This window comes from Mustela nigripes, chromosome 1 (genome assembly GCF_022355385.1).
Source record: "Mustela nigripes isolate SB6536 chromosome 1, MUSNIG.SB6536, whole genome shotgun sequence".
Taxonomy (NCBI): Eukaryota; Metazoa; Chordata; class Mammalia; order Carnivora; family Mustelidae; genus Mustela; species Mustela nigripes.
The window spans coordinates 7,168,468-7,191,283 of NC_081557.1; the positions used below are offsets into that span (position 1 = coordinate 7,168,468).

Below are 22,816 nucleotides of genomic sequence, written 5' to 3' on the forward strand. Positions count from 1 at the left end.
TTACTCTTCGGGGCCCGCCCCCCCACTTCCTGGCCGAGGGTTGGCCCCGCCCCCGGGCGCCTCCGCCCTCCCACCTTCACCTTCAGTCGCGTGTCCCATTGGCCGGAGCTCACCTGCTTGTCCGTCGAGGGGCGGGGCAGAGGGCGTGGCGCGGCGCCCAGGTGTGGGCGCGCAGGCGGCAGCGGAGGAAGGTGACAGCGGGGAGGGCGGGAGGGGTGGGGGGAGGACTCGCGGACGACCCGCGGACCGACAGACGGACGGGCCGACGGGCTGGCATGCGAGCGTCCCGGCTCTAGCCCGGGCGCGGGGCTCCGGCCGCAGCCATGGAGCGGCGGCTGCGCGCGCTGGAGCGGCTGGCGCGGGGCGAGGCCGGCGGTGGCCCCGGGCTCGACGGCCTCCTGGATCTGCTGCTGGGGCTGCACCACGAGCTCAGCAGCGCCCCCCTCCGGCGGGAGCGCAACGTAGCGCAGTTCCTGAGCTGGGGTGAGTGACTCGGGCGGGACCGAGGTGGGGCGGCTCTAGGGACACCGCGCGGAGACCCTCTCCCTCCCGCGCCCTGCGCCCACAGACCCTCCCGCGGGGAGCGGCACCCCGACGAGCTACCCGCATAGAGCCCGCACTGGCCCTGACATGTGCCACCGGACCCCTTGGGCCCTCTCAGCTGTACACCTTACCCTCCCTCAGACTCACACACACACTCCTTCCCACTCACAGAAGCTGGCGCGTGTTCACAATACACAACTTACGCAGACACACACAAGCTTGGTCTCAAGTGTAGACCTCAGACTCGTGTCCACCTCACATGTGCTACAGAATCGGGTCAGGGACTCCTCACTCACCCGTCATACTTCATGACCCTGGAGAGCAAACAGGCACACACGCAGACCCGTGTGTCTCACGCACCGACACACACGCTTTCTCAGTCTCCCACATACCGCACAGACATGCTGAGATCCTCACAGCTCAAGGAGAGACCCGGGGAGCCCCACACTTCACCCTGAACGCCATCCCAGCCACACTGGCTGTTACACACTTGCCTACTACTCACAGATCCATGGGGATTGCATACTTGCACATTCCTACACACGCACACACACACACAAACACGTCCATCTCATGGCACACAAGGCCACCCCAAACTGGACACAGGCACCAACCTCAGCCCCTTTCCCTGTGCAGGTCGCTGGCCAGGCTTCCTGAGTCTTTTCCCCAGGGTGGGGGTGGGGGGGTCCGGCTGGAGGTGGGTCTGCACCCCCTCCTAGTTGACTCCTCTGAGTCACTGGAAATGGGTGACCCAGAGCAACGGTCAACCCAGTGTGGGCACCAGCCTGGCACCAGCCTGGCACCAGCCCTGGGCCTCCCTGGTTATGCCTGGCCAGGCCGTGGTGGGGGGAGGGCATGAAGCCTGGCCGGGAGGGTGGGGTGAGGCCAGTGTTTGCCCAGTGGGTGACTAGCGTTCCCGGCACTCCTTAGCTCTGGGTAGGCACAAGGCCTGGCCTGGTTGGGGGCCCACAAGACAGTCCAGTGAGCTGGCTCCGAGCCTAGCCCTTTCCTCCAGGATGAGGGCAGCTAGGAAGCCCCTGCCTCTGGTACCTGCCACTCCCCTTGGGACTTTTTTGCACCTTACTCCTGTGTTTCTGACCGCATTGTCACCACCTGCTGTGACGCCCACACACGCGTGTGTGTGTATTTGCACACACATGTGCTCCTCCCTGCCAGCCTCTAGTGTCTCTGCCCAGGACCCCAGCATGGGGGCCTGTGTGTTGACATCTCCCGAGGTAACCCAGCAGGGCGGTGACTCACTCTGCTCCTGCTCCAACTTGTCCCCACTCCAGCCCAGAGCCCCCATCCCCTGTGGCAAGGCAAGAGGACTGGGCAGCTTGTCCTGGAGACCTTGATCCTCCCGACTGTGGGCCCCGGGTTTTGGTTCTTGTCTGGCTGACAGGTAGCCACCCTGGCCTCAGTTCCCCCCCCCGGATGCCTGTGGCTGCTTCTTCCCAGCTGCACACACAGACCTGGGAAAGAGACAATTAATTTCTGTAATGAGGTTTGCACACCACCCCTGCTGCGGGGGTTCTGCCTGATAAACCTGTGGAGCAGCTCTCTGTCCCACCCACAGACCCGCCCAGCTGGCAGGGAGTTTACCTGCTGGCCGGGGGAAACTGAGGCAGGGAGCCAGACTGCAGCTGCCCCCCAACCCCACCACCCATTCTTGCCTCCCTGAGTTTCCAGGCTCCAATCCCCTCCCTAGGCCTGTGGCTTCTCAGGGCCTGGAAAGGGCCTGGGAGTGGCTGGAGATGCCCCTCCAGGGAGTATAGGGGACTGGGAGAAGAGGGGGTTCTCGCCTGGGTGAAAGCCGAGTCCAGAGAGGGAGGCAGGGCCTAGAGTTGTAGGGCTGGTCAGGCCTGGAGGAGATCTTGAGGGTTCACTCCCTCAGGTGCCAGCGTCAGGCGCCAGGGAAAGGTTTTTTGGCTCTGTTTTTAAGTCTTGTGAGAACGTGGGCAGACCTATTTATGCCTCCAGACTGAGAAGGCCCCACATAGGGCACACAAAGCCTGCCCTCCCGGAGCCCTGCAGAGCCACCGTGTGTCCTGTCCTCTGGGGCTGCCCCAGGCCTCCCTCCCAGCCAGGTACCTCCGTGCCTATAGGGTCCCAAGACCAGGGCTCCCAGCTCCCAGTGGCAGGGAAGCCTCTCTGGGGACAAGGAATGTCGTCTGTCCAGTTTCCCAAGACAGGCCCGGGCCTGGTCCTGCCAGGTGCCAAGAACTCTGAGCTGAGGGTGGGAATGGTGTATCCCCTTCCTCCCCAGGGTGACCTGGTCAGCCAGAGTCAGCCCCAGACTGGGAAGGACTACAAGTTCCATCAGCCCCTGGAACCAAGACTACCTAGAGTCAGGGAACCCTGGATTTCAGGAGGTCTGGGGGCCAGGTGGTCAGCAAAGCCCACCTTCCGTGCTGCTTACTCCACGACTGAGGCGGGGATGGTGCAGCCCCTCTCAGCAACTTGGCCAGAGACTCCCCCCTCCCTGGGGAGGCCATCCCTGCCCTGGCCTTGTGGGGGTCGCAGCTCCTGCTTTCCCCAGGCAAGAGCCGGGGCCGGGGCCCTCCCCTTGGGGTCCCTGAGCTCTGCTCTGTGTCCCCTCAGCCAGCCCCTTCGTAGCGAAGGTAAAAGAGCTGAGGCTGCAGAGAGATGACTTCGAGATCTTGAAGGTGATCGGCCGAGGGGCCTTCGGGGAGGTGAGCGCAAGGCATGGGATGGGTGGGGAGAGGGGGTTTGCACCTGGGCAGAGCTGACCGCGGTGCTCCCTGTGGCCTCAGGTCGCCGTGGTGAGGCAGAGGGACAGCGGGCAGATTTTTGCCATGAAGATGCTGCACAAGTGGGAGATGCTAAAGAGGGCTGAGGTCGGTTTGGGCTCCGATGGGACTTGGGCGTCCTACCAATGGGCAAGGGGTGGGGACGGGGGTGCTGCCAGTGGGGTGTACGGGGCATACCGGGGAAGGGGCAGGCGATGCTGCTGAGCATGCCTCCCCCATTGCTTCCCCACGATAAGCCCTTCTTAGAAGCTAACATAGTTCCCATTTTCCTTATGATAACACTGAGGCCCAGAGCCATAGAGCGCAGGCCCCGGCTCACACAGGCAACCTCATTTTGAGCTCCCAGACTGACTGATTCTTCCTCCATCCCCTGAGCTGGGGAGGAGGGTTTCCTGGGCCCTGATCCCACCATTCCCCCCTGCCCCACTCCCCAAAACTGCTGCAGACTGCCTGTTTCCGGGAGGAGCGGGACGTTCTGGTGAAGGGGGACAGCCGCTGGGTGACCGCTCTGCATTACGCCTTCCAAGATGACGAGTACCTGGTGAGGGGACTCAGCCAGGTTGGGGGGTGTTGCCTGGGGATGAAGGAGATGCTGGGTCCGAGGAGAGAGAGACCCCTCCTGTGGGAACCATGAAGCTTCCACTCCCTGCCACCTGCTGGGCCTGGAGCCCCTGCCTATGCTCTGGCTGGATGCTAGTGACCCCAGAGCTGCTGGGACACACTCATGCCTTCCCAGAACCCCTCAGGACCATGGGGCGGTGGGCAAAAGCGAGGGCCCCAGGACAGTTACCCCCCACTGTCTGATTCTTGGCCACCCCCCTTTCTACCACCATCCAGTACCTGGTGATGGACTACTATGCTGGGGGGGACCTCCTCACTCTGTTGAGCCGCTTTGAAGACCGCCTCCCACCCGAGCTGGCCCAGTTCTACCTGGCTGAGATGGTGCTGGCCATCCACTCTTTGCACCAGCTGGGCTACGTCCACAGGTAGGGCCCCCAGCCCACCCGCTGACTGCCCTGGCGACGGCTGCCAGTGGTTGAGTGCTTAGCACGTGCCAAGCCCTATGCTGGCTGCTTCGTACACGTGACGCCTTTGAGTCCTCCCACCAAAACCCTGTGTGAGGGGGGGCTGCCCTTGTCTCCAGGTGAGAAAGTCAGGGCTTAGCTTGGGTTTAGCTAGTGGTTTGCCCTGGGGCAGTCTGACTCACGCATCCCCCATGGTGGGCCCTGCTCCCTCCAGGGATCATCTTTATGGGTCCTTCTTCCCAGTCTAACCAGCTTCTCCCTTCCTGGGAGTCAGGAGGCCTCGTCACCAGCCTCCACCACCCCCCGGCCCTCTGTACACATGCACACACACTGTTCCTGTGTGCTCACGGACATGCGTGTGAGCAGATACACGCCAGCATGCGTGTGCCCACGTACTCCCATCCAGGCATGTGCCTGCACACACCCCTGCACACACGGCTCAAGCCCTTCCCTTCCCCTGCGCTCCCTCAGGGATGTCAAGCCGGACAATGTCCTGCTGGACATGAACGGTCACATCCGCTTGGCTGACTTCGGCTCGTGTCTCCGGCTCAACAACAGCGGCATGGTAAGGCCCCAGGGTGAGGGCAGGGGCCCCCTGGCACGCAGAGCTTCCCAGGGCAGGAAGGACGGGGTCGAGGCCGCAGGTGGGGTCACTGGGTCAGTGGGAGTGTCAGGGCCAGACCCGGGGGCTCTGGTGAGGAGCCATCAGGCCTAGCCAAGCCCAAGGCTGTCCTCATGGTGTCGACACCCCTCCACCCGCACCCCCCCACACACAGGTGGATTCGTCAGTGGCGGTGGGGACACCGGACTACATCTCCCCTGAGATCCTGCAGGCCATGGAGGAGGGCAAGGGCCACTACGGCCCACAGTGTGACTGGTGGTCTCTGGGCGTCTGTGCCTACGAGCTGCTCTTCGGGGAGACGCCCTTCTATGCTGAATCCCTCGTGGAAACCTACGGCAAGATCATGAACCACGAGGTCTGGCTGCCAGGAGGGTGGCAGGAGTCCTAAGCCCCCATAGCTGGGATGTCCATGGGCGGGGGTGGGGTCCGGGACGCCCACCTGCACCCTCCCTCCCCCTGGCCTACAGGATCACCTGCAGTTTCCCTCGGACACGCCCGACGTGCCCGCCGCTGCCCGGGACCTGATCCGCCAGCTGCTGTGCCGCCAAGAGGACCGGCTGGGCCGTGGGGGGCTGGATGACTTCCGGAACCACCCCTTCTTTGAGGGCGTGGACTGGGAGCGCCTGGCAACCAGCACGGCCCCCTACATCCCTGAGCTTCGTGGGCCCGTGGACACCTCCAACTTCGACGTGGATGACGACACGCTCAACCATCCGGTGAGTTGTGGGTCCCGCTGCTGGACCTTGCTGGCTGTGGAAGCCCCCAGAAGTTCTCCAGAGGTTCACAGGCATTACGGTTCACCTGTGCTACGGTGGGTTGTAACGAGTGAAGGTCTTTGGACCTCAAGTGTCATCCTATGAACCGGAGGTCTTGTGAGGAAGAACTCTCAGTGGCACCTGGGAGGCCATGGCTGTGAGGACTCGCAGGGGTCATGGTCTGCTTAGGTGGGGACCAGGTCACCCTCCTCGGTTCCATCTGAGCAGGAGGAGGTCGGCATTCCCAGTCCCAGGGCAGTCTCCGGGTTTTGAACCTCAGCCTGGAGACAGGCCTGTGGGGTGTGACACTCCTTCCCCTCTTGCTGCAGGGAACCCTCCCACCGCCCTCCCATGGGGCCTTCTCTGGCCACCACCTGCCATTCGTGGGCTTCACCTACACCTCGGGAAGGTGAGTCTAGACCTCACATACCTAGTGGGAGGCCTGGCCTGGAGGTCACTGGGCACATGGGCCACTAGGACCCCGGGAAAGAGGTTGAATGGCCTACCCGGTGCCTGTCCGTGACTGGAGTCTGGGTGCGTACTCTGAGCTCTCGGGGAGACAAGTCCCATGTGCTCAAATTCTGGTGGAGCCATGCCGATGCCCCGTCTGGGTCGCATCCCAGCATCTGGCCCTTAGAGGACCCTCCACGCAGGCTGAGAGGGTCCCAGACTCAGAAGCAGAGACCTAGAGTTGGAAGGGCCCCTCCCAGTCCCTGAGCCGCCTTTTATGCCTCTTGATGCCCATTCTACACTGGGCCAGGTGACCTAGATCATTCGAGGGGCTGGCCTGAGACGGCGGCAGCAGTGAGGAGGCACTCGGAGGAGCCAGCAAATGGATCCAACCGGCACTCTGAGCACCACCGTGTACGGGGGATGGGGCCAGCTGGCCCTGATCACTGTCCTCATGCCAGTCCCTGGAAGAGGGCCTTGAGGAAACTGAGGCTCAGATATGTTAGGTGACCAGTCAAGTTCAAGCAGCCTCTTAGGTCCAGGGCTGGGGCTTGAACCTGGGTCTGGGGGATCTTGGGGCACGGCCCTGCCCACTGGGATCCTGGGGGCAGGGTCTGGTCCGGTCTGGTCTGTTTCTGCCAGCACAGAGCCCAGGGCTGGGTCCGGAGCTGGCACGCAGAGGGTGTTTCTTGGATGAATGGATGAGTGGATGCGGGAAGGTGGAGGGGCCCTGCGTGGGGTGGGGCTTCTGCCACCAAATGTCGTCCTGCTCTCCCCAGTCCGGACCCTGAGAGCAGTTCCGAGCAGTGGGCTGGCCTCGAGCGGCAGCTCCGTTGTCTGGAGCAGGAGAAGACGGAGCTGAGCCGGAAGCTCCAAGGTACTAGGGAGCCAGCCCGGCCGGGGTTGGGGGTGGGGTCTGACCCGAGAGCTACTGTTGGACTAGCTGCTCACCGACGGGTGCCCACCCCCTGCCCCGCAGAGGCCCTGCAGTTCTCCTCAGACCATCGGGAGCTGGAGAGGCTACGGAAGGAAGTGCAGACTCTACAGGGCAGGCTGTCAGGTATCCCGCGCCCCCGCCCCCCCATTCTCTTACCCCCATCCTCACCCCGGAGGCTGAGCAGTGTAACTGGCGCCCCTGGGTCCAGCCTGGATTCCAGTCGTGTCCCGACTCTGGACACGAGGTGTGGTCTTAGGGAAATATTTTAAACTCTCTGAGCCTGCCCATAGGAAATGGGCCAAGAAGACCCATTTTCTTGGGCTGGGGTGAGGGTTTTGGCGCATGTGGAGTGGCTGAGGCCATCAGTATGCAAGGGCCTCAGTGACCATTCCTGGCAGAGACGCCGAGGGACAGCAAGGCCCAGACAGACGGTGGGAGCCCGGGCCAGGACGGCGAGCTACGGCAGGAGCGAGACGGGCTCGTCCAGGTGAGGGCCTGGTGTGGTGGGGGAGCGGCCCAGGGCTCTGTGCTCAGGAGATCTGTGCCCTGACTCCAGGCCTTGCCCTCTGCACCCGCTCTCTGGGCCTCCAGGAGCTGGCCGAGGCTCAGGCAGGGCTGCGGGCGCAGGCTCAGGAGCTACGCAGAGCCCAGGAGCGGCAGGAGGAGCTGCTCCAGAGGCTGCGGGAGGCCCAGGAGAGAGAAGCGGCCACAGCCAGCCAGACCCAGACCCTGAGCTCCCAGCTGGAGGAAGCCCAGGAGAGCAGCAGGAAGGTGTGTGATAGGGGCAGGTGGGGACTGCTGCTGTGACACACACACACACACACACACACACACACACATAAACACACACCCCTTGGGGCTGGAAGAAGCCCTGGGAGTTTGGGGCTTGGTGCTGGCAACACTGCACACCTTCGCACCCCCACTGTGGATGCCCGAGGCCCCAGCGAGGGGATGCGTTGGCCGGGGGACCCGGCTGGACGGTCACTGCCTGCATCCCTGCCATGGCTGCCAGGGCCCAGAGAGTGTAGCAAGGCGGGGGAGTGGCTTGGTGTGGACATGGTCAGCAGTGGCTGTCCCCATGCCTCCTCGTCACAGTTACAGGCCCAGGTGGCTACCCTCTGCCGGGAGGTGACACAGCTCCAGAGACAGAGGGAACGAAGTCTTGAGAAGGACTCTTTCCGGGTCAAGGTAGGGCGGTCTAACCTCTTCCAAGGGGCACTTCCGCCTGGGTCCCTGGAGTGCGGTGGGCCATAGCTCCTCAGGCCCCTGCCCTGACCTGTCTCCGTGTCCCCAAGACCATCCACACTGCCTCTGAGACCAATGGCACGGGGCTGCCGGAGGCCGGGCCTCAGGAAGCGCAGCTGAGGAAGGAGGTGGCGGCCCTGCGCGCGCAGCTAGAGCAGGCCTGTGGCCACGCGTGAGTTGGGCCGCCGGGGTTGGGGGGGCGGAGGGGGCCTGCGCTGGGAGTCATCGGGCCATCCTCGCTTCCCCAGGCTGAGTGGGAAGGAGGAGGCTCTGTGCCGGCTACAGGAAGAGAACCGGAGGCTGAGCCTCGAGCAGGAGCGGGTGAGCATGGCAGACGGAGGTGGACAGACCAACAGGCAGCGGGACGGAAGTGGGGAGCTGGCGGGGGGGATGGTCCGAGCTGCCAGGGCCCTAGAGCAGGCGGTCTCCCCAGCCCGGTAGCACCACAGCTGGCAGGCGAGCTATGGTGGGTAAACTAGGGTGGGGCTCGAGGGTGCTGGGACCCCCAGGGACTGACCCTTTTCCTGCCTGGTCCCCAGCTGGTGGAAGAGCTTGAACGGGAGCAGCAGAGCAAGCAACAGCTGGAGGGTGAACGGCGGGAGACGGAGAGCAACTGGGAGGCCCAGATCGCTGACATCCTTAGCTGGTGGGAGCCGACGGGGTAGTGGGGAGGGGCTGGGCCCAGGTGGGGCTGAGGGTCCAGGCCATGACCATGAACCCCCTTTGCCATCAGGGTGAACGACGAGAAGGTCTCAAGGGGCTACCTGCAGGCCCTGGCCACCAAGATGGCCGAGGAGCTGGAGTCCTTGCGGAACGTGGGCACCCAGACGCTCCCTTCCCGGCCGCTGGTGAGAGCCTGCGAACACCCTGGGGGGCGGGCGTCCCAGGAGCCTCCCTCGGTAGACAAGGACACTGAGCTCGTGGAAGATCGGTGACTTGCCTGAGCTCACAGCAGGCCAGTAGCCAGTCTAGCGCTTTGAGTCTGGCCAGGTGGCGTGGACAGCAGTGCGCTCAGGTGGGAGGGGCCTCCGAGGCAGCCAGGCCCTGGGAGGCATCTTACGCTGGCGCCCCCTGGCCACCAGGACCACCAGTGGAAGGCACGGCGGCTGCAGAAGATGGAGGCATCGGCCAGGCTGGAGCTGCAGTCGGCGCTGGAGGCCGAGATCCGGGCCAAGCAGAGCCTGCAGGAGCGGCTGACGCAGATGCAGGAGGCCCAGCTGCAGGCCGAGAGGTGAGAGCAAGGGCAGGCCCCGCCAAGGGGGCTCGGGACCTCTGCGGAGGCCTCTGACGAGCCCTCTGCTGCCTGTCTCCCAGCCGCCTGCAGGAGGCCCAGAAGCAGAACCAGGGCCTGCAGCAGGAGCTGGCTGCGCTGCGAGAGGAGCTGGCGGCCCGCAGCCCAGGAGGTGAGTGCTCCCGTGGCCCCGGGGAGCAGGTGTCCCCACAGCCCGGGGGTGGGGGTGGGTGAGTGCTCCCACAGCCCAGAGGTGGGTGCTCCCGCAGCCCGAAGGGTGAGTGCTTGTCTGCCTGCCTGTGCTGGAGTGAGGCCTCCGGCTCCAGCCTCATGAGGACTGAGGGGGGGTCCACGACAGCCTTACAAGACTGTGGAGACAAGTCCAGACTCTGCTGCTTACCCCACTGTTACCCAGCACTTACAGAACGCCTGCTGTACCCACCACAGCCTGCCGTCCGTGCTCCGTTTCACTCAGGTGGAAACTGAGGCACGGTCTGGCCCCCAGTTCCTCAGGAGCGAGGGTTAGGGCTGGGCCAGGGCCCCACCCCCAGTGACCTGTGCTCTCTGTTTGCAGATACGAAGCCCTCAAACTCCCTGATTCCCTTCCTGTCCCTCCGGAGCTCAGAGGTAAGAACTGTGCGCGGCAGGGCCGGTTGGAGGGAGTCCTGGGGAGAAGCACAGGGGTCTTGACTTCCTCCTCATCTCACTGCCCAGAAGGAGTCCACCAAGGATGCTGGTCTCTCGGGAGAGGCCCCGAGGCCCGGTGTGGAGCCAGAGCTGAGGCCAGAGGGCCGCCGCAGCCTGCGCCTGGGGGTGAGGACAGGCGTGAGTCCCGCGTTTCGGGGGCTGGGCCCCCCGGGCTGCCTGTGCCCTCCTCACCCATCCACTTGCCTCCCCCGTAGGCTGTGTTCCCCAAAGCGCCCGCTGCTCCCACCGCCCCTGCTGAAGGTCCTCCAGCAAAGGTCAGCACCCAGAGGGCTGGAGTGGGGTGGGGGCACCAAGCCATTCTGCCAGGTCCCTGCCTGGGTCCCTCCCCAGGCGTCACGGCTGGCAGACTCCACAGGGGACGGGGGCGGTGAGTTTGAGCACCGTGACGGGCTCACTGGGGCTGGGCTCACACTGCCAAGGCTCGTCCCCTGGATCCACCGGAGGGTGGCTTCGGGGATGGGCCACAGAGTCCTGGGAGGCCATGGTCAGCTGTGGGTAACAGGCGTGTCCTGCCTCCCCAGCCTGGTTCGCATGCGCTGCGACCCCGGACCTTCCCGTCCCCTACCAAGTGTCTCCGCTGCACCTCGCTGATGCTGGGCCTGGGCCGCCAGGGCCTGGGCTGTGACGGTGAGACCCCGCCCCACTCCACCTGCGCGCCCCGCTCCTGTTCCTGGGGGAGGGAATGAGACGCCCTGATCCGGACGCACCCCAGTTTTCCTGCTGCTCTGTTTCGTGCTCTCTTTTTTTTTCTCACGTGATGGGGGAATTGGTGACAGTTCAGAGTCCTGGTTCCAGGCTGTCCCCACCCAGCCTCACACCACCGGCTTCTGCTTTCCCCACAGCCTGTGGCTACTTCTGTCACTCAGCATGTGCCCCCCAAGCCCCGCCCTGCCCCGTGCCCCCTGACCTCCTCCGCACAGCCCTGGGAGTGCACCCCGAAACGGGCACGGGCACAGCCTACGAGGGCTTCCTGTCGGTGAGCTGGGTCTGGCCAGGGAGGGGGAGGCCAGTGCGGGTCGGCTGAGAGCCCGGCGGGCCCTCCCATGCCTGCTGTTCTCCCCAACCCTGCAGGTGCCGCGGCCCTCGGGCGTCCGGCGCGGCTGGCAGCGCGTGTTTGCTGCCCTCAGTGACTCCCGCCTGCTCCTGTTTGACGCCCCTGACCCACGGCTCAGCCCGGCCAGCGGGGCCCTCATGCAGGCCCTGGATCTGAGGTGGGTACCAGGCAGGGGTGGTGGGAGCAAAGGGCTGCAGGGGTTGGGGGGAGGCAGCCAGGGGCCCTGTGACTTCTGACCAGCTCCATGGACCTCCCCAGGGACCCCCAGTTCTCAGCCACCCCGGTCCTGGCCTCTGATGTCATCCACGCCCAGTCCAGGGACCTGCCATGCATTTTTAGGGTGAGTGCCGGGCGGGGTGAGCCGGGCCGCCGTCCGCCTCTGCATGGCCCTGCTCCAGCCACGCTTCTCTGTGTCCTTCTCCGTGGCTGCCCTCTTCACCGCCCCCTGCCCCCACCACCCCATCACCTCCACAGGGACAGCTACCGTAGCCTCCATCCCACAGTGCAGCACGCTTTCTGTTTGTGACGCTGGCCGTGTCCTGCTCCGTTAGGATCCTTCTGTGGCTTCCTATCACCTCAGGGTGCTCCTGAGTATGGCCTTGGGTCCTCCCATTTCTGACCCTGCAGGCCTCCCCGGCCTCCCTCTGGATCCTCTCTCTGCTCTGAACACGGCTTGCTTTCTCCAGTTCCAAAAGTGCCTTGTAACCACGGACCCTTCCCATCCCGTGTCCTCTGCTCGGCCCAGGCCATACCTGAGCCTCTCCCCAGCCTGGACCATTCCCAGTTACTCCACTCACCCTCGGGGCTCCAGCGGAAACGTCTCTTCCCCACAGAGGTCATCCTTCCCTCTCAGCCTGGCCCAGGCCCTGCTGGATGTTCCCACAATGCCCATCCCTCCCCACCGTGGCACTGGCTCAGGGCTCTGGCCTTGGTGTGCCAGTCTGACTGTCCTGCCTGGCAAATCACCTGCTGGAAGACAGCTTCCAGCCGGGCGCCTGACTGCTCCCGATGGTGCTAAGAGGCATCGGCCCGGGGAGGGAGGGGATGGCCGACTGTCGGTCCACAGCCCTCCAGCCTGGGCCCCTGCCCGCAGGTGACGGCCTCCCAGCTGACCGTGCCGCCCGCCGTGTGCACCGTGCTGCTGCTGGCCGAGAGCGAGGCCGAGAGGGAGCGCTGGCTGCAGGTGCTGGGCGAACTGCAGCGCTTGCTGCTGGACACGCGGCCAAGGCCAAGGCCTGTGTACACGCTGAAGGAAGCCTATGACAACGGGCTGCCGCTGCTGCCCCACGCACTCTGCGCCGCCATCATCGGTGAGCCGCATGGCTCTGGGGAGGAGCCTGGGCCTGTCGGGAGGGTTCCTGCCTGGTCACTGCCCGGTCCCTGCCGGGTCCCTACATCCACAAGCTGCAGACTCTCTGCATTATGTCCGTGACCCTCCCCCAGGCATGGCTCTGTGGGCAGCCCGGAGCCAGGGGCTTAGGTCTAGGCTTTTGCCACTCCATTTCTCTGTGCCTCAGAGTTTCTGCTTTTTCTCAAAGCATCTTAAGTGCTTTAGCAAGAGATGAATGAGGGCTCCCATCCTGGCTTTCTTACCGGCAGCGGGGAGACCACGGGGGAGCCTCATACTGCCCTCTGTGGGGCCGCTGTGTTCGTCCAGGAGCCTGGGGCTCAGCGGGACCTCCATGAAGAAGTGAGGGAGCAGTGCCTCCTGGCTTCCCTAGGCAGCTCACCTTGGCCTTAGCCAGCCCCTGCCCTGGAGACCTGGGGCCTCCCCCTGCACTCAGAGTGGGCACCCCAGGAGAGACTGTGCAGCTCCTCCTGACATAGGGCCCCTGTGTCCACCGGTCACTGGGGGGACAAGGGCACTGGCTGAGCAGGGACTGCTGTGAGCCGGGCACTCATGGGCAGCTCTGGGAGAAAGGACCCCTTGTCCCTACTTTACTTCAGGAGGGACAAGCCTCTGAGAGGTGACAGGACTTACCCCAAATCCCACAACTTGGGGTGGGGGCCTCTCACTCTGCCCCTGGCCCTTGTGGGCCTTCCCCCGGCCCCCTGTAGAGCCAGCCCAGACTTTGAGAGAAAAGGGTCGGGTGACTCAGGGACAGCGGGCTTGCCGTCCCCATGTCCTCAGGAGAAGCTGAGGCTTAGTAAAGACGGGCAGGCTGCCTCATCTGCAGCTGCCGATGGGCCTCCTGAGCCCTGATTCTCTCCCTCCCGCTACCAGACCAGGACCGGCTTGCTCTGGGCACTGAGGAGGGCCTCTTTGTAATCCACCTGCACAGCAACGGTACGTGCCCGGCAGGGCGGGGGTAGGCCTGGGTGGGGGTCAGCCCCAGGGGCGGGGGGAGGATGGGCACGGTTGCTGATACTCTCCTCTGCCAACCCCGAAGACATCTTCCAGGTGGGCGAGTGCCGGCGGGTGCAGCGGCTGGCTGTGAGCCCCGCGGCGGGCCTTCTGGTCGTGCTGTGTGGCCGCGGCCCCAGCGTGCGCCTCTTCGCCCTGGCCAAGCTGGAGAGCGCAGAGGTGGTGGGTGCCAAGATCCCCGAGTCTCGAGGCTGCCAGGCGCTGGCAGCCGGGCGCATCCTGCAGGCCCGCACCCCTGTACTCTGTGTAGCTGTCAAGCGCCAAGTGCTCTGCTACCAGCTGGGCCCGGGCCCAGGGCCCTGGCAGCGGCGCATCCGGGAGCTGCAGGCACCAGCACCTGTGCAGAGCCTGGGGCTGCTGGGCGACCGGCTGTGCGTGGGAGCCGCTGGTGCCTTTGCCCTCTACCCGCTGCTCAACGAGGCTGCGCCCTTAGCGCTAGGGGCCGGTCTGGTGCCAGAGGAGCTGCCACCGTCCCGCGGGGGCCTGGGTGAGGCGCTGGGCGCCGTGGAGCTCAGCCTCAGTGAGTTCCTGCTGCTCTTCACCACTGCGGGGGTCTATGTGGACAGCGCCGGCCGCAAGTCTCGCATCCACGAGCTGTTGTGGCCAGCAGTGCCCACGGGCTGGGGTAAGGCCTGCTCAGGGCCAGGCTGCGGAGGGTCCTCCTGCCTGACCACCCCCTGCTTTGCCCTCGGTGGACCACACCAGATCTTCCTCTCCTGGGCCTCTCTGCTTGTGCTCTTCCCCTCGCCTAAACTGTTTTTCTTGTACCTGGCAAACTCTTAACAGCCAAGTCCAGCCCCGATGCCAGCTCAGGCCTGGAGCTGGTAGGCTCTCCGTAAATGACCACCACGACTTCTGTCATTGTCATTGCTGCTCTCATGCTCCCCATCCTACCTTCCCCCATTTCTGGTCCTTTGTTTCTTTTTGCTCCCCTACCTGTGTGTGCAGACCTCAGCCCTACTGCTCTTTGTACCTTCTTGTAATAACTGGTTTGGTACGATGGGGGTCTTGTGGAATGGGCTGGGGCTGGTTTCTTCATCACATCCTGCACCAGCCCAGGGAAGCACATCCTAGGGGCTATGAATGTTTGGAGGAATTAATGAGTGAATGAATGAATGAATGAATGAACAGGGCAGTGGAGGAGTCCAACACATGCGCAGGTAACTGTGAGATGGCGTTGGGCTAGAAGACAGGGACACAGCTCCCTTCACAAGCAGAGGCTTTTCTCGGGTTGGGCCTGTGGGTTGGGTGTAGCACAGACTTCGTCTGTAGGAGTTGGAATCAGGCTGCCCAGGGCTAATTCCCAGCTCTCACTCACCACTGGGTGACCTTGGCCACTGCTCAGCTCTGGGGTTCCATTGCGTCATCTGTAAGTTAGGGATGATAAAGCGACCTGCCCAGAGTTGTTTAAGAAATGAAGGAGAAAAAGTCTGCCAAGTGGTGGGAACTATGCCTGGCATGCCACTTAGTGAGTGCTCTGAGACTGTAATCTGATTTCTTCTGGATGTTGGGTGGGGCAAGCTGGAGTCTTCAGAAGGACCTTCGGTGGGGCGTGGAAGTTACTGTGTGGCGGCAGGACCCAGGGGGGTGTTCCCCGGGCCACGGCGGAGGAGATGAGGCCACAGAGGTGCCTGGTTTGCGGGGGCTGCTCAGCACGTCTCCTGACCCGCAGGCTATGCAGCCCCCTACCTGACAGTGTTCAGCGAGAACTCCATCGACGTGTTTGATGTAAGGAAAGCAGAATGGGTCCAGACGGTGCCACTCAAGAAGGTGAGGGCCTGCCCAGACCCCTGGCCCTGGAGTGGGGTGCAGTCGGGGAGCACGGCTGACCTCTGTGCCTGCTGCCTCAGGTGCGACCCCTAAACCCGGAGGGCTCCCTGTTCCTCTTTGGCACGGAGAAGGTCCGCCTGACCTACCTCAGGAACCGGCTGGCAGGTGAGAAGTGCGTGTGCAAGACAGTCCCGAGTGTGTGCCTTCACGTGTGGGTGTGTGACGCTGGGCTCCAGCGGACGGGGGCCCTGGGCACTTGGGAGCACCGTCCGGCCCTCTGCTCCTCCCACAGAGAAGGACGAGTTCGACATCCCCGACCTCACTGACAACAGCCGACGCCAGCTGTTCCGCACCAAGAGCAAGCGCCACTTTTTCTTTCGCGTGTCAGAAGAGCAGCGGCAGCAGCGGCGCAGGTGCGCCTGCGCGGTGCGGCAGCTGGGGGGGGCCTCCCGAGTTTGGGGGCGGGGCGAAACCCAGGCCCGTCCCGGGGGCGGGTCCGTTTGGGGAGAGGGTCGGCGTGAAGGAGTTACCCCTTCCCCCCATATCCCTCCACCCGCAGGGAGATGCTGAAGGACCCCTTTGTGCGCTCCAAGCTCATCTCGCCGCCCACCAACTTCAACCACCTGGTGCACGTGGGCCCCACGGACGGGAAGCCCAGCGCCAGGGACCTGCCCCGGGTGAGTTCTCCGGAGCCAATCACAAGCCGCCATGCGGAGGCTCAGCCAATCACCGGCCTTCCCGACCCGTTTGAGCCTCTGCTTACCTGGGACCCGAGACCTCAGCCTGTCCAGGCGGGGGTCCCCACTGCTACGGCTTCACCGCCCGGTCTCAGCCCTTCTGCACTGCCCCCCAACAGGCTCCAGAAGGGAAGGGCCGAGGCACGCGCAGCTCCGGCCCGCAGCGTCCCCACAGCTTCTCGGAGGCTTCGCGGCGCCCAGCCTCCGTGGGCAGTGACGGGCTTTCTGGAGACGCGGACGCCAGTAAGGACAACCCCGCTGCTTCCACTGCCTTCATTCGCTCCCAGAAGTTTCCACCCCCTTTGGACTCCTCATATTTGACCTTGGATTTCTGTGTCCCTCCCCACCCCCACCCCCACCATCCTGCTCCTGGAGCAGTGAAGAGGAAGCCTTGGACATCTCTGTCCAGCGAGTCCGTGTCCTGCCCCCAGGGATCTCTGAGCCCCGCAGACTCCCTGATACAGGTGAGCTGGTGGGGTTTTCTCCTTCCCTGTAAAAGCACAGGCAGTTCTGTCCGGGCTGGGACCTGAAGCCACAGAACAAGCTGGGCCCATCCCTGCCCTGGATACTAAGAGAGGCTGACTCGCCCCACAGTGGGCCCCAACGGAGGCCTCGAGTCAGGTCACCCTAGGTGGGAATCTTGGCCCTCACTGTCCCAGGAGTGTGGCCCTGGGCGAGATGTCCGGCCTCCCTTTCACCTATAAAATGAGGTTATTGTGAGATTATTCTAGAAATGATAGCTGTACGAGGCGATGATGACTACAGCAGGGTGCCTGACACATGGGGAGAAGTCACAGAAGGGGAACTCTTCAGAGGCCCAACCTGGGGTGGAGGATCAGAGGAGAGGCCGCTCTGGCTGGGCACAGGGGAAGGTGTAAGAGCTGGGAAGGCTCCCCTTCACCCTCCGGTCACTTCTTCACTGCCACCCCCACTGGAGCCACGCCAGGCCACTCAGAGCCCTGGGACTTGCCATATTCTTTCACACCTTCAGGCTCTTGCCCCTGACATCCCCCTGGCGTGAATGCCCTCTCGTTAAAGTCCAGGCCACTCTCAAGGCTCTCCACTAATATCACTGCCTGGCAGCCACCAGCCTCCGTAGGACCCGGGCCCTGCTCCACATCCCTCCTTGTCAATCCTTCTGTGCTATGGTTTTCCTCCGATGCCGGTCCTCCTCCCTCAACTGTGGGCTCCCCGATAGTGAGGGTCAAGTTTGGCTTCTGCCTAGAGAAAAGTGTGTTTGCTGACTGATGAAGAATTGAGTAAATGAACAAAGGGGCTTTGATTTGGGCTCCAGGGTTAAGTAGGAGTTACCCAGGGCTTTTTCTCCTATAGTCCTATTCCCACCTCACATCTGGCCTCCTCCAAGGGCCCTGATGCAGCAGGTGATGGGTCTTGGGAAGGCCTGTGGGGGGCACTGGTCTGGTGAGGAAAGAGTCTTTCCTTCTGTTTCCCCTCCAGGTGTCAGAACGGCCCCGGAGCCTTCCCCCAGCCCCTGAATCAGAGGGCTCCCCTTGACACCCTCTGGCAGGGCCCACCCCGATCCCAGGACCAAGAGACAGAAACGAGCGAAGAGCTTGAGGAATGCCATGCTCCGGCTGGCCCGGGATGTGTGCAAATTCGGACTCAGGGAGGGCCTGGGTCAGAGAGCGACTTGGAAGCTGGTCTGGGTACCCAGGACCCGGGGGGCCTGACTCCCAGCCCTTATCCTGCCTTTCCCCTCTGCTCCCAGCCCCTGTCTGTGCTAGCTATGGGAATAGAATGGCCCCCTTTCTGCCCTGGGGGCCCATCTGCCCTGGAGTCCTGGGGCAATTGTGCCAAAGCTCTCCTTTTCAGTGCCAAGCCTTAGAAAGCCTGCAAGCAAGAGTCAGGATGAGGGGTAGAGAAGGACTGGGCCTTGGGAGCAACGGGGGGGTCTTGACTGCGGACTGTCTAGACGGTAGGTGAGGCCACGTTGGGGTGTATCGCAGTATCTGCTCAGGGTCAATGTAGGAAAGACAAGAGTCTGATCCAAAGGAAAGGAGAATGGGGCGCCTGGCTGGCTCAGTCAGTAGAGCATACGACTCTTGATCTCAGGGTTGTGAGTTCAAGCCCCATGTTGGGTGTAGAGATTACTTAAAAATTAAAATATATTTTTTTTTCAAAGGGAAGGAGAATAGGAACAGAGAATGTAGATGAGGGAGGATGTAGGTGAAGGAAGTCGGAGAAGGTCGGGACGGAAAGGAAGTGAGGGCAGCGGTGTTAGTGACTGGCAGGAGGGGGAGGGGAGGCACCCAGAGGAGAGGGTTAGAGGAAGAGCGCAGCAGAGCCGAGGGGCCCGGAGGAGAACACTACTAATGGGGCCTTTCTCTCTGGGGAGGAGCTCGGCGGGGTTGGAGACAGAGAGGGGCCCTGTGAACCAACTGACCTTGTATCTAATCCGCCCAGGGGGAGATCACTCCTAGACAGGGACAGGATGGGGAGGGTATTTATAAAGGCTACTTGGTGGGAGATGGCACCTGATGGGGGCCGCTGGAGGGTCTCCAGGCACACTCTGGCCCCTCCCAGAAAGGGGGGGTGGTCCTTTCTCTCAAAGCTTCAACCACCTGTGTATTAGGGGATCATAGGAGGCATTTTATTATTGATCATAGTCATTATTATTGTTATTATATTACTATTTTTATTAAACTTCCCTCTACTGACAAGTTGGGGGCAAAATAAGTATTTATCTCTTCAAACGCCATATTCCCAGGAGGGACTGACCTTGATGCTCTGTGAGTCAGTTGGAAACCAATAAAGATGACTTTTTAAGCTGCTGGCCTCCCTGCCTGGATCTGTCTTCCTGGGGCTCAGAAACTGGGGTGGCGGGGAGAGGTCAAAGATGGAGGGAGGAAGCGGGATGTCGGGATAGTTAAAGAATTGAGTTCTCTCCCCCATACTTCCAGGAATCAGATGACACATGCCAGTGGGGGTGAGGACAGTTCAATAGCAAAGGGACGGTTTACAGAAACGTGGTCAGTGTTCAGGGAACCTGCCAAGGAGAGGCGGGGCTCCGGGGCTCCTGAGCACGAGCCGCGTGGGAAGAGATGGCGGTGTCACCCGATAGGAGCGGAGGCTCTCCTCGAACTTGGCTGTGGCGGAGCAGCATGGCAGCCAGCCCAGGAGTACATTCCTCATACCTCCCTCCACCTCCTGCCTCCCTCTGTCCAAACACAAGCAGCAGCCAGAGGACCGTCGAGTTTGGTCCCCACAGCTCCCAGAACAGCCTTGGGGGCACAGAGCTGGGTGGAGCGAGCCGGACCGGGATCTGCCGGGCCCTCCTGTGGCGCCGGCGCCCTGTTGCCCCACCCAGGTTGGTAGGTGTGGGAGGGTGCTCATTGTTCGAAGCTCCAGGGTCCCTGACTGAGCAGGACCCAGGCCTGAGGTGCATGGGGAGGGAGGACACGGCCTGTGCCCCTGGGATCAGGAAAGGCCTGGGGAGGGGCGCCTGGGTGGCTCAGTGGGTGAAGCCTCTGCCTTCGGCTCAGGTCATGATCTCGGGGTCCTTGGATCGAGCCCCACATCGGGCTTTCTGCTCGGCAGGGAGCCTGCTTCCCCCTCTTTCTCTACCTGTCTCTCTACCTACTTGCGATCTCTCTCTCTCTCTCTCTCTCTCTCTCTCAAATAAATAAATAAATAAAAATCTTAAGGAAAATAAAAAAAGGAAAGGCCTGGGGAGCTGAGGACTATGCCCTGAGATGCATGGCCAGCCCTAAACCGGGGACAGTACCAAGAAGGGGCCCCAGTGTCACATCTGGCTGGGAATGGGAGTTGGAGGGTGCCCCCTGGGAATTCCAGCCTTGAGAGTCAGACAACCTGAATTCTAGCCTAGCTGTGCAGTCATGGACAAGTTACCCGACCTCTCTGCGCCTGCGCCTCCGTCCTCCCATCTGTAAATGGAGGATCCTAAGACCCACTTCATGGGATGTTCTGGCGAGACTTCGGTGCAATGAGTGTAAAATGCCTTCACCCCCTCTGGAAATGTCTGCTTCCACCCACTGAGATGCAGAACCCCGGAGAGGGGGCAGGGACCCCGAGGCCTCTCGCAAGCTAAGGCCCGCAACCATCCTCCCCAAACCTGGGAAATGGCTGCTTCCCAGACACCCAGCAATGATTCAGCCAAAAGATTTTCACATTTTTAAAAATTTATTTTCAGGGCGCCTGGGTGGCTCAGTGGGTTAAAGCCTCTGCCTTCGGCTCAGGTCATGATCCCAAGGTCCTGAGACTGAGTCTCTTGCTTAGCAGGGAGGCTGCTTTCTCCTCTCTCTCTGCCTGCCTCTCTGCCTACTTGTGATCTCTGTCTGTCAAATAAATAAATAAAATCTTAAAAAAATTTTTTTTCTTCCAGGGCACCTGGTGGAGTGTGTGACTCTTTTTTTTTTTAAAGATTTTATTTATTTGTCTCAGAGAGAGAGAGAGAGAGACAGTGAGCACTGGCAGACGGAGGCGGAGGGAGAAGCAGGCTCCCTGCCGAGCAAGGAGCCCGATGCGGGACTTGATCCTAAGACGCTGGGATCATGACCTGAGCTGAAGGCAGCCGCCCAACCAACTGAGCCAAGTTTGTGACTCTTGATCTTGGGGTCATGAGTTCAAGCCCCACACTGGGCATAATGGTTACTTAAAAATAAAATCTTAAAGGGGCGCCTGGGTGGCTCAGTGGGTTAAGCCTCTGCCTTCAGCTCAAGTCATGATCTCAGGGTCCTGGGATCGAGCCCCACCTCGAGCCCCACATCAGTCTCCCTACTCAGCAGAGAGCCTGCTTCCCTCTCTCTCTCTGCCTGCCTCTCTGCCTACTTGTGATCTCTCTGTCTTGCAAATAAATAAATAAAATCTTAAAAAAAATAAAGTCTTAAAAATAAATAAATAAATAGAATTAATTTTCTTCCAATGTTTTATGTGGACAAATTTCAAACCTACGGAAAGATCAAGAAAGCACTCTCCACCTCTACTCACCAACTGTTCACATTTTGCTGCTTTGGCTTCCCCTCCGTATCTATCCATATCTGCATTTGTGTATAGCACGTACCCTGCTATCATTTGGAAGGAAGCTGCAGACGTCTTGCACTGAGGCATCCTATTTCACAGGCATCCCTTAAGAACAAGGAGCGACCCAGGTCATGATCCCAGGGTCCTGGGATGGAGCCCCGCATCGGGCTCTCTGCTCAGCGGGGAGCCTGCTCCCCACCCCCACCCCCCGCCTACTTGTGATCTCTGTCTGTCAAATAAATAAATAAAATCTTAAAAAAAAAAAAGAACAAGGAGTGACCATGCAGCACCTGGGTGGCTCAGTTCGTTAAGTGTCCAACTCTTTAATTTCAGCTGGGGTCATGGTCTCAGGGTCATGGGCTTGAGCATAATGTCCAGCTCTGTGCTCAGCAGGGGGTGTCTGCTGGAAATTCCCTCTCTCCCTTTGTCCCCCCAGCTCGCTCTCTAAAATATATAAATAGATCTTAAAAAGAAAAAGAAGAAGAAGAAGAAGGGCTGCCTCGGTGGCTCAGTCGGTGAAGCGGCTGCCTTCAGCCCAGGTCATGATCCCAGGTCCCGGGATCGAGCCCCGCATTGGGCTCTCTGCTCAAGTGGGAAGCCTGCTTCCTCCTCTCTCTCTGCCTGCCTCTCCGCCTACTTGTGATCTCTGCCTGTCAAATAAATTTTAAAAATATTTTAAACAAACAAACAAACAAATAAATAAATAAATAAAATGAGTTCATTAAGGTGGGCCCTGATCCAATATGACCAGTTGCTTTAAGAAAAGGAAAACTTGTAGGACCCGGCTGGCTCAGTCAGTAGAACGTGCGATTCTTGATCTTGGGGTTGTGAGTTTGTGCCCCATGGGGTTAGAGTTTGCTTTAAAAAAGTTTTTTTGGGGGGCGCCTGGGTGGCTCAGTGGGTTAAAGCCTCTGCCTTCGGCTCAGGTCATGATCCCAGGGTCCTGGGATCAAGCCCCGCATCAGGCTCTCTGCTCGGCAGAGATCCTGCTTCCTCCTCTCTCTCTGCCTGCCTCTCTGCCTACTTGTGATCTCTGTCTGTTAAATAAATAAATAAAATCTTTTTTTTTTAAAAAGTTTTTTTTTACCTTTTTTTTTCTTAAAGATTTTATTTGAGAAACAGAGTCCAAACGGGGAGGGGCAGAAGGAGAAGCAGACACAAAGACACACAGGGAGAAGGCCATGTGAAGGTGCAGGCAAAGATTGGGGCGACGCTTCTATAAGCCACGGACCACCACAGATTGTCAGCAAACCCCCAGCAGCTGCGGAGAGGTCTAGACCAGATTTTTCCTCGTGGCCTCAGAGGGAATCAGCCTGGCAGACACCCTGACCTCAGCCTTCCAAATTCCAGATGGGGGGACAAGACATTTCTGTGTTTTTCTGTTGTTTAAGCTGCCCAATTCATGGTACGACTGAGTCCAAAATGTTCTTTTTTTTAATCTTTTTTTTTTTTAAGATTTTATTTATTTATTTGACAGAGATCACAAGTAGGCAGAGAGGTAGGCAGAGAGAGAGGGGGAAGCAGGCTCCCTTCTGAGCAGGGAACCACCCGACACGGAGCTCGATCCCAGGACCCTGAGATCATTACCTGAGCCGAAGGCAG

General features: G+C 61.2%; 1 protein-coding gene across 5 annotated transcripts; it reads left to right on the top strand.

Moving 5' to 3' along the window:
* The first annotated feature begins 229 nt into the window (after positions 1–229).
* On the top strand, positions 230–19,000 carry CDC42BPG (CDC42 binding protein kinase gamma). 5 transcript variants are annotated; one of them, XM_059402028.1, is made up of 37 exons: positions 230–483; positions 3,145–3,236; positions 3,318–3,401; positions 3,760–3,855; positions 4,152–4,300; positions 4,811–4,904; positions 5,116–5,316; positions 5,429–5,677; positions 6,046–6,125; positions 6,946–7,043; positions 7,146–7,226; positions 7,502–7,590; positions 7,695–7,874; positions 8,199–8,291; positions 8,399–8,520; positions 8,597–8,669; positions 8,888–8,994; positions 9,082–9,196; positions 9,431–9,579; positions 9,663–9,751; positions 10,154–10,206; positions 10,294–10,392; positions 10,482–10,541; positions 10,809–10,914; positions 11,130–11,263; positions 11,359–11,498; positions 11,582–11,681; positions 12,435–12,651; positions 13,566–13,628; positions 13,732–14,331; positions 15,379–15,476; positions 15,557–15,641; positions 15,769–15,889; positions 16,036–16,153; positions 16,333–16,456; positions 16,589–16,677; positions 17,672–19,000. In XM_059402028.1, the coding sequence occupies exons 1-37, from the start codon at positions 324–326 to the stop codon at positions 17,726–17,728; spliced, it is 4,665 nt and encodes a 1,554-aa protein (XP_059258011.1). In that variant the 5' UTR covers positions 230–323; the 3' UTR covers positions 17,729–19,000. The 5 variants fall into 5 exon arrangements, with proteins under 5 accessions (XP_059258011.1, XP_059258028.1, XP_059258020.1 ...); XM_059402045.1 differs by having other exon boundaries at positions 10,297–10,392; XM_059402037.1 differs by having other exon boundaries at positions 232–483; positions 16,592–16,677.
* The last annotated feature ends 3,816 nt before the right edge of the window (positions 19,001–22,816 follow it).